We start from the raw sequence: 13,781 nt of genomic DNA on the forward strand, positions 1-13,781 counted from the left end.
TGCTTAATACATTCTACATTATGTGGCCAGGTGCAGCAATTTATATATTGGAATGCTATGTTATTTTATGAACTGTATAATTATTTATCAGCAGACACCTGTCACTGTGGTAACTGTGACAAAACAGGGCCCTTATTCTGTATGATGGTGTAAACGCATAACGCGGCCGTGTCATGATATCTTCGAGAAATTTGCGTGGAATGGTATTCTGTAAGCCAAATTTCTATAGTCCTAAACATGATGGGTTGTGTTACGTGCTTGTTACGCACTGTCAAAATAACGTGCAGGATAGAGAATAAGGCCCCAGTATGAGACTGTACATTTGTTTACACACTAAGCCCAGTTTAGACAATAGTGTAAATTTACAAACAATTCATTAAATTTGAATTCAATTAATTGAAAGACTTTTTTTCTTACGGGTCTAGATAATAGCAATATATGGGTATGTGCATTATGGTTACTCTTACAGTACAATAAAAATTATTCTGTTAGGTACAATAAGTAAGATTGCTGTCTAATACCTTACGAAAATATATCCTATCCCTATCCTTATGTTTAATTAACTTCATTGCTGGTTAAGACTAATTATTAGTTTACCCAAAACTCATTGAGCCTCACTGCCTAGTGTCATAAAATGTGTGCCTCTGCCGACCCTGGCTTACAGAAGCATTGGCATTAAGTCTCACCTAAATATTATAAAAATAGAATCCGTTTTTCACCTGAAGAGTATAAAAATGAATATTTTTATTTCAGCTATAACCTAACCCACAATCTTCAAACAACATTGAGGATAATGATGATTATTTTTGGAAAATAGCAAAATTGAGAGATTTTTAAAGCTAATTTCAACTTTAATCTGTGCCATATAAATTATTTTGATAATTTTTTGAAATCTATTTTACCCGCCTTATCATGGTATTTCTCTAATCAAGTTAATCAGATAGGTGAGATAAAAATATGTCAAAAATTCAAGTTATAATTTTTTTTCCATTAAATGTATCAAACAATTATGATTTTACATCTTATTAACACAATAAATTATGCTAAAACATAAGTATAAACCTGTAAGTTTAGTTGACAGCACAGCGCATACTAAAGCTTTTGATTTTACAAAACCATTGCAACTATTTATTAATCTTTATAGCTTTTAATAAACAGATTTAGTACATGCTGTAATGTAATATCATGATATGATATGCATCAATATGCAATGATAAAGCTAAAAGGGTAAGATGCATGTTATCTTTTAATTTACTGTACTATGAATATTGAAAAGCTAAATCAAGTACAGAAAGATCCTACTCTATGGTTTAGAATTGGAGTTTCTAAATTTGAAAACGGGTCATAAATACATACAACAACTCTGGAACGATTCCTTCATGGTATAATATCAAAAAGTAGTAAACAATACCCAGTTTATTATATTGTTCACATAAAACATGTATTTTTACAAATTATATTTGAAATCGTAATAAATTAAAGCACTGTAACCATAACTGTTCCGTAAACATATAAAAAGGCAACAACTTACTCAGTTCTCGGGCTTCCACGCTGTCCTTTGTCAGAGTTAATAAAATTAACAAAACGGCGCACCACAAACTTACACCAACACCAAACATATTTCCACTCAAAGTATTTTGTGACATTTTAAACACAATAATAGTTCTATTATAATAACTATGAAACGAACATGTTTTATTTATAAAATATATTTAAATGTTTTTAGATACGAAGAACAAGGCACTGCACATCATTCAACCGTCCGCATCGTTCACAGCCGCGAGTCGCTTTACGAACAAAAAATATGAAAATAACAACTCAACCAAACCAAACACTGACGGCATCAGCGGAGCGGGCAGCGATTTGACGATACTGAATAGTGTTGCACGATTATGACCTATGAGATATACAAATGTCAAATAGAAATATTCGATATAAAATGGTATCGAGTTATTTATATACTAATACGTGACGCAAAAACACCGCTGTTGTTTGTACATCTTATCGCGTAAATTTCGAGTATGGTATTTTCAATGTCTGTCGTGTGTTTTCCGTGATCCGTCCCATGATGTAGCGTCCCATATTCTAGCCTCCGGGCAGATACAGAGTAGAAAAACTCAATATTACTTTATCCGACTCGAAAAATTGAACCCGAGACGTTAGTCACAAAAGTACATAATATTGTTTTAGTTGTAGACGTCATTTCTTATGATTTATGATCTTAATGACCTTTACCTACGTGCTCAAATTCGCATCAAACAAAATAATAACTTTTATTTTCAGTAGTTATGTAAGGTTTAGAAAATATAAATGCATACATTGACCCGAGATTACAATTCAACCTATAAGTTGTAATTACAAAGTATATCATATAATGCTCATTATATAATTCCTATGTCATAATAAAATTGAATATCCAAGAGTATTCTTTAAATTAAGTGATGTATAAATATCATCTCATTTGTTGAAATCAGTTTTGTAAATTTACTTCCTTCCATTTATTAAAATAAGATATAAATATTTTCATCATTACTTACAAAAACTATCTATTTCATTCACAAATAAAAAAATAAATTTTGTTGAAATACATTGGTTTGTGTCCTTAATAACGTCGTAAGCTTTAGAATCTATTCACATTTAATATCTCGATTAATCTACAATATTTGTGTTCACATCTCTAGTTGCAATTGGGAGATGTCACTTCCAGTGATGCCAATGCTAAAATTTTTAATTATCCACTAGTTCAGAACATACATACATGTAGATCTAATACTCTTTCCAAGAATACTGACGAAAATTTATTTCCACTTCATGGATTTTATTGTGATGAGTCGATAGAAGTGTCGTTAAAATAATTAAGATACATTATAGTGGTAAATTACAAATTTGATTTGATTTGATTGTGTAAAAATCTTATATTTTTATTTGCTGACGACAGTATTTAATATTCCCTCAGTTCTATGTCCTACAAAAGTAAGGATTTTTATCTTAAATTTTATTCTTTACTTATTAAGAGTTCTTTTATCTACCATAAAGTACTTACATATTTAAAAAAAATACACAGGAAGTCTATTTTGCTGGGCAATATACACTCAATGTACATTTATTTAGACTTGGCAATATCCACGTCCACAGATAAGTATTATACCTTTTGTGTAGACTATGGACTGAAACCTATACATATATGCAATTTACGATGCGACGGTCGTACGGACCGGACTTATTACTATATATATTTGAAGTTGTTATTTATATTCAGTGACTAGGCGTTGTTAGCTTTTTCCGCTATAAAAGTCCCTAAATTACTATGACAATTTGTAGCGCTATGAGCAGGACGCCAGCACCATCTATTTAAAAAATCAGATAAAAAATCCAATATGTCCCATGGAAATAAATTACCGGAATAGAAAATAGCCTACGTGGTAACATCTCCAGACATGAAAGTTTCCTTTTTTCTATGCTTATTTTCATACACACATAATCTTGTTTTTATTTGTCTCTGCATACATAACATTACATTGTCATGTTTATAGTATGATTGAAAGCAATTTGTTTTTAATTTTCACACTTCCTCAATAATACTTCCGTTGTTATAGGTACTGATACGTATGTAATATTATCTATGAAAATTCTTCCTAGTTTACATAATACTACGAGATCATAGAGAACCTCATAGATATTTCCTGACCAAAATATATGTATAATACTCTATGTGTCTATAGTCGGGGATTCCGTGCTACTGTGGTCAGTGGTTTTTCAATTTGACAGAGGAAAGAAAATGTTACTCGTAAAGTTCATAATATAATTAGTTTTACCACTAAACTATTGCTAGTTCTCAAGTCGTTACTCGGATACAAACGTTGCGTTGGTGTACAAGCTGTTCTCACAAAAATAAGGTATGTAAAATTAATAATTGCAATAAAAACTGGAAACTGTGGAACAGAACACCGTTCGATTATTTATAGTAAGAAACTTTCTTATACTAGATAAATTACGCGCTAAAGCTATTATAATTATTACCTAGGAGTTATTTAAATTGTCAAAAACGGCAGGACAGACAATTATCTATTATAAGTAAATTTCTCTGATTGAAGTATGAGCCGCCATGATGGAATCAATAGGTATCAGAATATTACTTATTCCGAAAACAAAACAGGAGAAATCACCATACTCTTTTTTAAAGTAAGCTTTTTTTAATATAATATTTTTCGCCTTAATATAATGAGTAAAGTATAATGCGCTCTGGACTGGTAAGATCCAAAGTTCATTTAGGTTTAGAAACACTGTGGGTACTTATATAAAAACTTGGTTGATCTTTAACAGGTGATCAGTAGCACAAAATAAACTATAAGGCACTGTTTGTTAAGTACTTAAAGCTTTAATGAGTGACATGGAGTCTAAGATGTGGCGCGTTTTACTGAATCTTAGAATTGTTCGCTCCACCCGCTTGCCGCGACATTACCTCCGTAGCTTTGTTTTAGTAGTGAAATGAGTAGAAAAAAGTGTTGTCAAATGTATAATAGCCAAATAGCGGAGCTTCGCCCCCCTCCGACATCCCTAACTGTAACTAATGTGTTGTGTGAAATATTATATGTAAGCTATTTGCGAATCATTAAAGATTATAATTAAAAATGTATAACACATTAGAAATACTTATCAAAGAGTCGGGTGTAGCCTAGGTTACATGTTCCTAGTTACCATACAAAATATTTTTACATGTTTAAAACAGAAGGGAGAAATATGAATACAAATTACTTCAGAGATTATGTTTTATTATTCGGACAGCGTTTCGCCTTATACTAGTGCACACAATTGAATGTCCATTGAAAATAATGCCTTGGGTATTTATACCCGTCATTTAACAGTTGGATGTCATGTCACGAACAATCAACGGCGAACCATAGGCAATATTGATACTGCTGGCTGGCTTGAGTGGAAGTTGCGGCATTCAACCTCTGTGGTATGGCTTTAGCTTTGGCTTTGGCTGTGGCTGTGGCTTTGGCTTTGGCTTTGGCTTTGGCTTTGGCTTTGGCTTTGGCTTTGGCTTTGGCTTTGGCTTTGGCTTGGCTTGGCTTTGGCTTGGCTTAACATGTGGCTGCATGGTTGGCTTTGCTTGGCATGTGCTGCGTTGTAACATGTTTATGTATTATTGTTATATTCTCTAGTGCCAAATGGCCAAAAGTGGTGTGAAACAACAATGGATGACCATAAGTTCATTAAAAACAAAAACAATACAAGTAGGTGTCTGCCATTTGAATTGAGAATTCAATTCTTAAATGCTTGCTTCAGACCAATCTAATAGCGAATGTGATTTTGAAGAGTATTTGATATATTGTGGAAGCAAAATTTTACAGCATCATAAGATTCAGAGGAGAATCAGATCACTCAAGTAGAAGATGGTCATAATGGTGACATATCACTTAAGGTGGTAGCTCAAGGTCCATTTTCATACATTTTGTTTCGGCTTTAATCTGGGTAACTAAACAAGTATTGGCAAGTAAAGAATTTAAATTCACGTCTAGTTAGTGATTAGTTCTCGCAGTTGAAAGAAAAACGTATAAATAATTAATATGCATGAATATTTCGCCCTTTAAAATTTAATATGACGAAATTTTAAAGGCCGAAATATCCATGCATATTAATTATTTTTACATTTTTCTTTCAACTGCGAGAACTAATCACTAACTAGACGTGAATTTAAATTCTTTACTTGCCAATACTTGTTTAGTTACCCAGATTAAAGCCGAAACAAAATGTATGAAAATGGACCTTGAGCTACCACCCTGCTCCTTGTGTAGAAATAGCCTGTGTCTTTTCCAAAAAATATTTTTTTGTATCCAAAAGTAAAAATTATTATAGATTTTTGTGCTTTTTTTTATTGTAGTATTTTTCAAATTTCTTGTAAATAAAATGCGAAAAAAAAAAGGATCTCATATGTCTGTAATATAGGAATGATCAGTTAATAGTGTTAGTTTTTTTTATTACACTGCTCTTCATATTACAACTACATCCACTTATATGAATCCTATGTACAACTTCAAACTTATGGCTACCCTCTTAAAGACTTGCCTTTCCTGATTAATAAAATTTTCTCCATACTGTTTTCAAGGATACTTATTCTTACACTACTTATTCTCACACTGAATGGTATAATGTAGAGTTAATTTTCTATTTAAATATATTATAATAAAACTTAGATATACTTTTGTTTTTTATTATATGTTCTTATGACAAAAATTCCCTTTAAAAATGGCCTATGAATTATAATGTCCCCTATACTTTTAAAAATTGTTGTGTAATTAGTTAAAAATTAAGACAATTTTTATCCCTATTTTCACTTATTTGTGTTTTTATTTATGAGCATTCACAAGAAAATAACTCATGTAGAACTTACATATTCCAATCAATAAATCGGAACTGCTTATCTTTCTTTAGTCATCATACTTCAGTAGAAGTCATTGTCAAATGCCACTAGTATATTTTGTTTAATATACACTGGTTAGTATCTTATGCATCATATTATAATGTATACGCCTATTCCATTTCCCTAGAATTTGCTTATTTTTATCCTCTTTTACAGGTCTGCTGCGGCCTTATATTTTGTTGAAGGAGAATATGATGTCCAAGTTCAATAAAAATGCTATCATTAATGGAATCATCGACTATTTCTGTCTTGTCTGTGAGACATATTTTGCTTCGGAGGAGGCTGCAGAGCAGCACATACAAAAACAAATCCATAAGAAAAGCCTGGAAAACTGCTCTTACTTAGAAAAGTATAAGAGTGATTGTATTAGAAAGGTAATTATAAAAATTTAACAAAATGTAAATATCACATAAAATATCCCAAGAGTATAGGCAGTAGGCAATGGAGTGTTTGTCTAAGTGATTAAATGGAAATCCGTCTATAATATACATTGTTGTTCCTTTCTCACTCAGTGTTGTAAATGAAATAATTTGACTATTCTAGGTAAAAGCTGGATACTTTTGCGAGTACTGCAATATATTGTTGTCAACTGGGACCAAAGTGAACTTGCACATTGATGAGAAGATGCATCAAGACAATAAGGGTATTGCTCTACTTAAGTATGTTGAAGATGACGTAATGGCGTTTAATGATGTTGTGATCAAAGAGGAGGCGTGGCACGGCTTAACCGGCGACACCTGCGCCATCTGCAACTGTGACGTCGATAACTTCGCCGAACATAAAGTGACAAATGCTCACATACTTAAACTAGTGCAGGGAAGAATTCAGTTTGGGCCGAACAACTATCTTTATAGAAAGGTAAGGATTCAACACATATGGGATCTTTGATAAAGATTTTTAGTATATAAATAACTGATATTTTGTTGATTCCAGGTTGATGATTTGTCTTTCCAATGTTTAACATGCAACAAAATACTTGCTTTAAGCGCATTTGAAAAACATTTAAATGAATCTGAACATCAAAAAAATTATGTCAGTTGCACCATTGATAATGTGAAAAATGATAAAACAAATATTTTGGATAATAAAAATGATGCGTCAAGTGTCACTAGAGATAAAACATCTAATGTGACGCCTACATCAGAAAATACTGTTGAAGATAGCAAATCAAATATACTTGATGCAATCACTGAATTTCAAATGAATGATATAAATATTCACTTTGAATCTGAAAAAGCGTTTTGCAAAAAATGTTATATAGAAGTGAGTTTCAATTATAATGAGATCAAAAAGCATATTGCAGAGCATAAAAATAAGCATGTGTCACCATTATCAACACCAGCTAGAGTTCAACAAAATCACAAAGTGACTGATATGAAAGGAAAGACTGAATTAAACAATGAAATCAATAAAGACTTAAAATATATAACATACCCAAACCAGGGTAATGAAGATAATATTAAAACAGAAGCAGTAGGTAGTGGGTCTAGTGTAGGTGCCACAGCCTCGGATGTTCATCAAAGTACTGAGCCAGAGTCAGTATGCAATCTCGAAACTTTTGCTGATAACAACAAGATATCATACATTGCAGGGAATAGTACTGCTCATTGCACTGCATGTGATGTAAAACTACCTGCATCATTAAGAAATTGGAAAGAACATGTCAATGGGGTTATGCACAAATTAAAAATGATGCCTCAAAAAAGACCTAAAAATTCAGGTGCTTATTTGCCAAAGCAACAAATGTATGAATTTATTAAGGAAGTGGTTCATATTGAAAATATATGTGGACATGATGTTGTTATCAATGAGAATTTTTGTCTTACTGCTATGAGTTTTGTGATGATTAAAGAAGAAAACGATAAGCTTAGATGTCTGTATTGCGAAACGACTTTTGACGAGATTGATATAAAGTATCATCTTAGAAATCCGACTCATGATGGCGCCATGGAACACACGCCGGTCGTACTACAAGACCCCACTGAATTTGTAAGAGAGGTGAGCACAATGTTCATTAACTGTTTTGCAATATGGTCCTAAATGATGTTGTGGTTGAAATAGAACTATGCTCCTTTGGAGAGCTTAATACTAAACTGTATTATTTAAGAAATACATATTCATCTGGTCTTAAAAATGTTCATTTTATCTTTTTCATCTATTTTTAGATTCGTCCTGGTCAATATCACTGCGGTTATTGCCACTTAGTGGTGGGCGATTGGTCGGACTTCGAAGACCATGCAGAATGTGAGGATCATTTACAGAGGAAAAAGACCATGATGTACCGTCTTGACGTGCATAAACCTGTTGTTTTAGAACACAGAAGGAAGCAGCAATTGATAGTGTTATCACATATAATGAAAGACAGGTTGGGCATTCCTTTGCAATGGCTTTTACAGGATTAAGTTCTGATAGAGATTTCTTTATTTTTAATTGATAATTTTGTTGTTAATTTGAAAAATAATATAAGTGATTTGTGTAGTAAGTAGTATTCGGCATGTACCTTTAATTTTTTTTTTACTATGGTCTAAGCACAAATGCTAGTCATATAGTTGCAGAGCACAGGCTATACATATACCACAGACAAATTTTTGTATCTGTCTAAAAAATTAAAATTATTGATTTATAGAGTGCTCGAGATTACTTCCAATATCCATATGAGTAAAAAAAAGATTTCCAGGCATGCCTTAATTTCTGTGATACTGAAAAGAATGATTAAGTAATCTCATTAGTATTATATTCCGATTATATGATATAATTTGCATTTTTATTTGACACAAATGTGACATGATGGTGTACTGCTTTAGCATTATTTAGTTTTGTTCAACCTATACCATAGACGTAGCTAGTTAGTAGGCTGTGCGCTAGAAACTAAAAGAGAGCTGCCATTTCCTTATAAATAAAGAATTGATAATTTGGTGTTTTTAAAAATATATAGTATTAGTAGGCTGCTTCAACATTTTATGGTGGGCACCACAATTCTCTGGGCCTGACTTCTTCCTCTCCTCTCTGGCTACGGCTGTGTCTAGATGATAATCCGAAACAATTTGCGACTAATGATCAGAGTAGACATGGCTTTATTTTATCCTGTCGAACATTAAATTTTCGCTACGTCGCTGTATTTTGTTCTTTTTTAAATTTTTTATGTTATTACAGTTCATGTTCCCTTTATGTTGTGTTTGGTTTTAAGCAATCTATTATTTAAATAAAAAAAATGTTTGCACATTTTTGTTTTGTTTTGTTTTGTTTATAAATAATTTGTTTCAGTTATTTATCTTGTAGAGACTGGATTATATGCATCTCGTATATGATATGCATTTGCATATTTTGGCAATTTTCGTTGGTTTTTGCATATAAAGCCTAAAATCGGATGGAGCATTGGCGATATCATATTACTTTCCGTTAGCATATAGCATTAAGTGAAATATTACGTTGCATTGCTACCGACTTACGTTTATTAAAGTGGCCGAGTTGAAAAATAATCAAGGATCTGAAATTTTGCGCAACAAATTCCATTAATGGGCGAACTTTACTTTTTATGCATAATTTAAGCATCTTTTATATGGATATTTAGAGCTTTTTAAATTGCATATAATCCGGTCTTTAATCACTGGTCACTCACTGACACACGCCTGTAGTTTCGATACCCGCGGTTGCAGTGTTATGTTAGGAGACGAAATATCAAAGACGAGCAAAATGTAAGTTTTCACATTTGTTTTAAGCAATTAATCACCCATACAAAAATGAAACACTGTTCATATTTAATAGTGTTTATTTTTCCATTTGGACACATTGTTTCCCACTTTCCGTGGTACTTCAAATACAAAAGAAAATACAATTTATACGACAACCTGTATATACAGAATCGACCATGGCTATTTATCAGCGCGGAATGACATTTTAACTTTTTCGTTCCCACGTTTTAGTCATTATTCAGCGCATAACGACCAATAATGTCTCCTCCAGTAATATGCCTGGGATATACACATTTTCCATGTCAATTTTCGCGTTCATTATAACAAATTAGGCCAGGGTCGACTGCGTATGCAGGCGGTTGTCCAGGACCTGGGTCTGGTCGCTTAATAAATCTAAGTCACATACACCACACAGTACACATTATCGAGAATTGCTACATCACAGATTGTTCGCGTGTCACAAGGCTTGCAATACAAAGTGGATTATTTGAAACATTTTGTAGACCTCACTTGACCATAGATATGATAATATAAATTTAAATATTAATTTTTGGTAATAAAGAGCTACAATAATTTTTTGAAATAAGTTTTAATATAACGCTAACCTCAAACGTTTTGCGATAACTGCTATCTTCTTTGCAATACTTTGCGTACAAATTATTTCCTTTCACTTTGTATTGCATAATATTTAAATACATAAATACTAACTTACGATTTGGCTCCATCTTTGAGCAATCTTAATCCCAGTGATGAGATACGGGTTTATTATTTTGTACATAAATATTTTATAAGTTATCAACAATCACATAAGTTTTGTCATATGATAGAATAACACTGATGAAAAGTGCAGAAAAGTGCATATTTTCCTGTACTATTCATCAATAGTCTTGCTAGTAGTTCAATAAGATTTCAGCTGCTGTATTAAAAGCGGAAATAATTTCTTTGATTGGTGACGAGCTTGATTATGAAGCTATTCCACCAATGTCAGTTCGTTACAAACTGCAGAGTTCTGAGACACTATAGCTGAATGTCTATGTTGGGAGACTTTGGTTAATCGGAGAAGATAAACGAAGATTGACCGTTGTTGAGTGAGATGTTGTTTATCTATTTTGTTTTACTTTTAGCGTATTGAATTGATGTTTTCCCAAATGTTAGTGATTGATACCACTAGGGATTTACAGAACACAATTCAATAGGAAATAAGTAATAATATAGAGATTGCCTGTTTTTTAAAAGGCATCCTAATGACTCCTGTCTTCCCACAAAAAAAGGCTGAAATAACATATCTTTTCCAAACTGTCATTATTACAGTCAAAGCCTATAGATATAACTTGATGTCATTTTGTAGTGTAACATTTTGTGACAACTTCTCTTACCTATGTGATTGTTTACACATCTACACATCAATCATTCCCCTTAGAACAAGTATAAAAACAGACTATTATCACTACAGACTTGTATTACAGCTATTTTCAAATCCAACGTAATTGGCCACAGTGCCATATAAAAGTCCCTGCGTACACTCACTACACATCACACTTTATAATTCCTTACAATAAGGCAGTTTTAAATAAACTATATTGTACTCCCGATAACTAATACCAAATCTTATTCCCCATATATAACAATAAATAAATGTATGTTTATATGTTTAACTTACGAATTAACTAATAGATCACAATGGAGAAAGGATTATGTGTGGACATGTCTCTATTTGCATTGACAGGTATTTGTATTTGTTTGTTTCGTTTATTTATAAATTTATTTCACCTATCAAAATGCACGTATTGTATGTTCATTATTTTAATGGAGCTTATTAGTACAATCTATATTTATAAATATAATGTGTCTATATTGTTACAGAGAAGAAAATTTGCCAACACTGAAACACAAAAAATAAATTCAAGGGACGAGTCCACATTCGCGTCGTTGTATGCCATATCTTCACTGGACGTAAACATATTAATATAAATTTAAGAATTTTAGTTCACACAGCCAGATGTCCGACGGGGGGTCCACACCACGCGCGACCCACACACCTTACCGCTACTTCGCACATTTGGTAACTATACTAAAACTCAGTCGCGACAATGGATATACAAGTAGATATTATGAAAAAGTGAATTATCTTTCAGTAGTCATCAAAATGCATTTATCTATCTCCCCATAGTTCTAGTATAGAATGTCATGCCCCACAGTGGGACAACATATAACAAAAGCAATGTTTTAGAAGAGTAAGCTATCAATGTAATATGAATGTATACAATTTACAGTAGAAGGATACTTCATTCGAAAGCTTGAAGTAGTTTTGTGTCAAAAATGCTTTGAGTTCCTATTTATACTGAGGTGTCAATGTAATCTTGGTGTATATTTTGTAGATTGTATTAATAAATGTCTTGAGAAAACTCTGTAGTTTAAATTTCAAGTAGTGGTAGCACAATCACACTTTAAATAGTTAAATTAGATATCAATAAACTCTCAAAATCATAATGAATCTGTTGATGAGAAACTGTCTATCCTGATTTGCCCATTGCTATCGACCGAGAGCGTCACCTAGTCAAATTTATGCTGTCCAGTGACAGGACTGTGACAGAACAAGATTGTCTCGAACAGAACTTTAAGAATTATTTACTAAGAGTTGCTTTGTACCTCCCCACATGGTTCTAGTGGGACTAGCCATACTTGAGCCACGTCAATGAAGGCGTTTTAGTGCCGCAATAGTATCTGCGACTTTGTTACGATAGCAAAAAGTATAGATAAGTGTCCCAAACACATATACTTTACAGTAGATTTAAAGGTCACGTTTAGGCGACACCATCCAAAAATTATCAAATCCAGTGTTTATTTTGTCATGTCCTCTCCATCTTTACCTTATTCTGCAAAAGGAATTTCTAAATGTAAATAAAAGGTCCCCTTTTTATTTGAAATAAATCCTGTGGGGAATTATCATCACTCTGAATACCATAATTTAAGTATATATAATTTTGTTTTCATTTATATCTTCGCTTTGTAAATATGATACTGACTCTCTTGTTATAGATCCTTAGTCAATGGCTGCCATGTTGCAAAAATAATGTCTTGGAATAAACCAAAAATTTGTTATTCATAAAAACTGCTAGACATTTTCAAGTATAATTTTATAACACTCACATGGTATAATTGTCTTTGAATACCACAAATCACTTCAATCGTCCATTTAGTTCCTCTCACATCCAGGAGGCAGGATGGAGGGTTTTTAACCCTTTGCACAATATTCTGATGCTTCAAGTCAGCTCCAACTCATTTCAGCTCATTACACTGGATCAGTCACTGCACTATCACACACACATTATTCCTTGAGCAGCGGCGTGTCCATGTTGAACTTGTAGATGTTGGCGCAGACGTCGTCGAGACGTTGCTGGTTGTCGTACGGCGGGCACACGCGCACCATGCGCTCGCGCTCCTGCGTGTACATCTCTATCACGCCCCACTGTCGTAGCAGGCGGTGGCAGTTGCGTATCGCGTCCGTGGACACCGCTTCACCTGGAATTCGGGTGGTATAATACTTATAAAAACTTGTTTAAAACAATTTGTGTCCGTTCACAGCTTCGATTGAATGAACATTTTAAATGACACATGACAGAAACTAGCCTATGCCGGGATCTAACAAATAATTGCTTTAGTAA

The 13,781-nt window shown here is 32.9% G+C and overlaps 3 protein-coding genes across 7 annotated transcripts in view; 1 reads left to right on the top strand and 2 right to left on the bottom strand.

The window, feature by feature from the left end:
• The window catches only part of LOC115444279 (disintegrin and metalloproteinase domain-containing protein 19), an 87,569-nt gene extending 85,695 nt beyond the window's left edge, over window positions 1-1,874 (bottom strand). The window contains exon 1 of the mRNA XM_030170001.2: window positions 1,532-1,874. Coding sequence (XP_030025861.1) covers window positions 1,532-1,646 — 115 coding nt within the window. The 5' untranslated portion in view covers window positions 1,647-1,874. The remainder of the gene's footprint in view (window positions 1-1,531) is intronic.
• A 1,822-nt stretch (window positions 1,875-3,696) lies between these two features.
• Window positions 3,697-9,648, top strand: LOC115444266. 2 transcript variants are annotated; one of them, XM_030169980.2, is made up of 5 exons: window positions 3,697-3,896; window positions 6,581-6,798; window positions 6,968-7,282; window positions 7,358-8,422; window positions 8,590-9,648. In XM_030169980.2, exons 2-5 carry the CDS (start codon window positions 6,616-6,618, stop codon window positions 8,824-8,826), a joined length of 1,800 nt encoding a protein of 599 aa, XP_030025840.1. In that variant the 5' UTR covers window positions 3,697-3,896; window positions 6,581-6,615; the 3' UTR covers window positions 8,827-9,648. The 2 variants fall into 2 exon arrangements, with proteins under 2 accessions (XP_030025840.1, XP_030025837.1); XM_030169977.2 differs by lacking the exon at window positions 3,697-3,896 and adding an exon at window positions 3,923-4,182 and having other exon boundaries at window positions 8,590-8,997.
• A 527-nt stretch (window positions 9,649-10,175) lies between these two features.
• LOC115444265 (glycerol-3-phosphate acyltransferase 1, mitochondrial) overlaps window positions 10,176-13,781 on the bottom strand; it is a 75,477-nt gene continuing 71,871 nt past the window's right edge. For all 4 annotated transcript variants that reach the window (XM_037440171.1, XM_037440167.1, XM_037440170.1 and 1 more), the window contains one exon: window positions 10,176-13,638. In XM_037440171.1, the coding sequence (XP_037296068.1) occupies window positions 13,445-13,638 (194 nt within the window). In that variant the 3' untranslated portion in view covers window positions 10,176-13,444. The remainder of the gene's footprint in view (window positions 13,639-13,781) is intronic.

The sequence above is a fragment of the Manduca sexta genome, chromosome 18 (genome assembly GCF_014839805.1).
Source record: "Manduca sexta isolate Smith_Timp_Sample1 chromosome 18, JHU_Msex_v1.0, whole genome shotgun sequence".
Taxonomy (NCBI): domain Eukaryota; kingdom Metazoa; phylum Arthropoda; class Insecta; order Lepidoptera; family Sphingidae; genus Manduca; species Manduca sexta.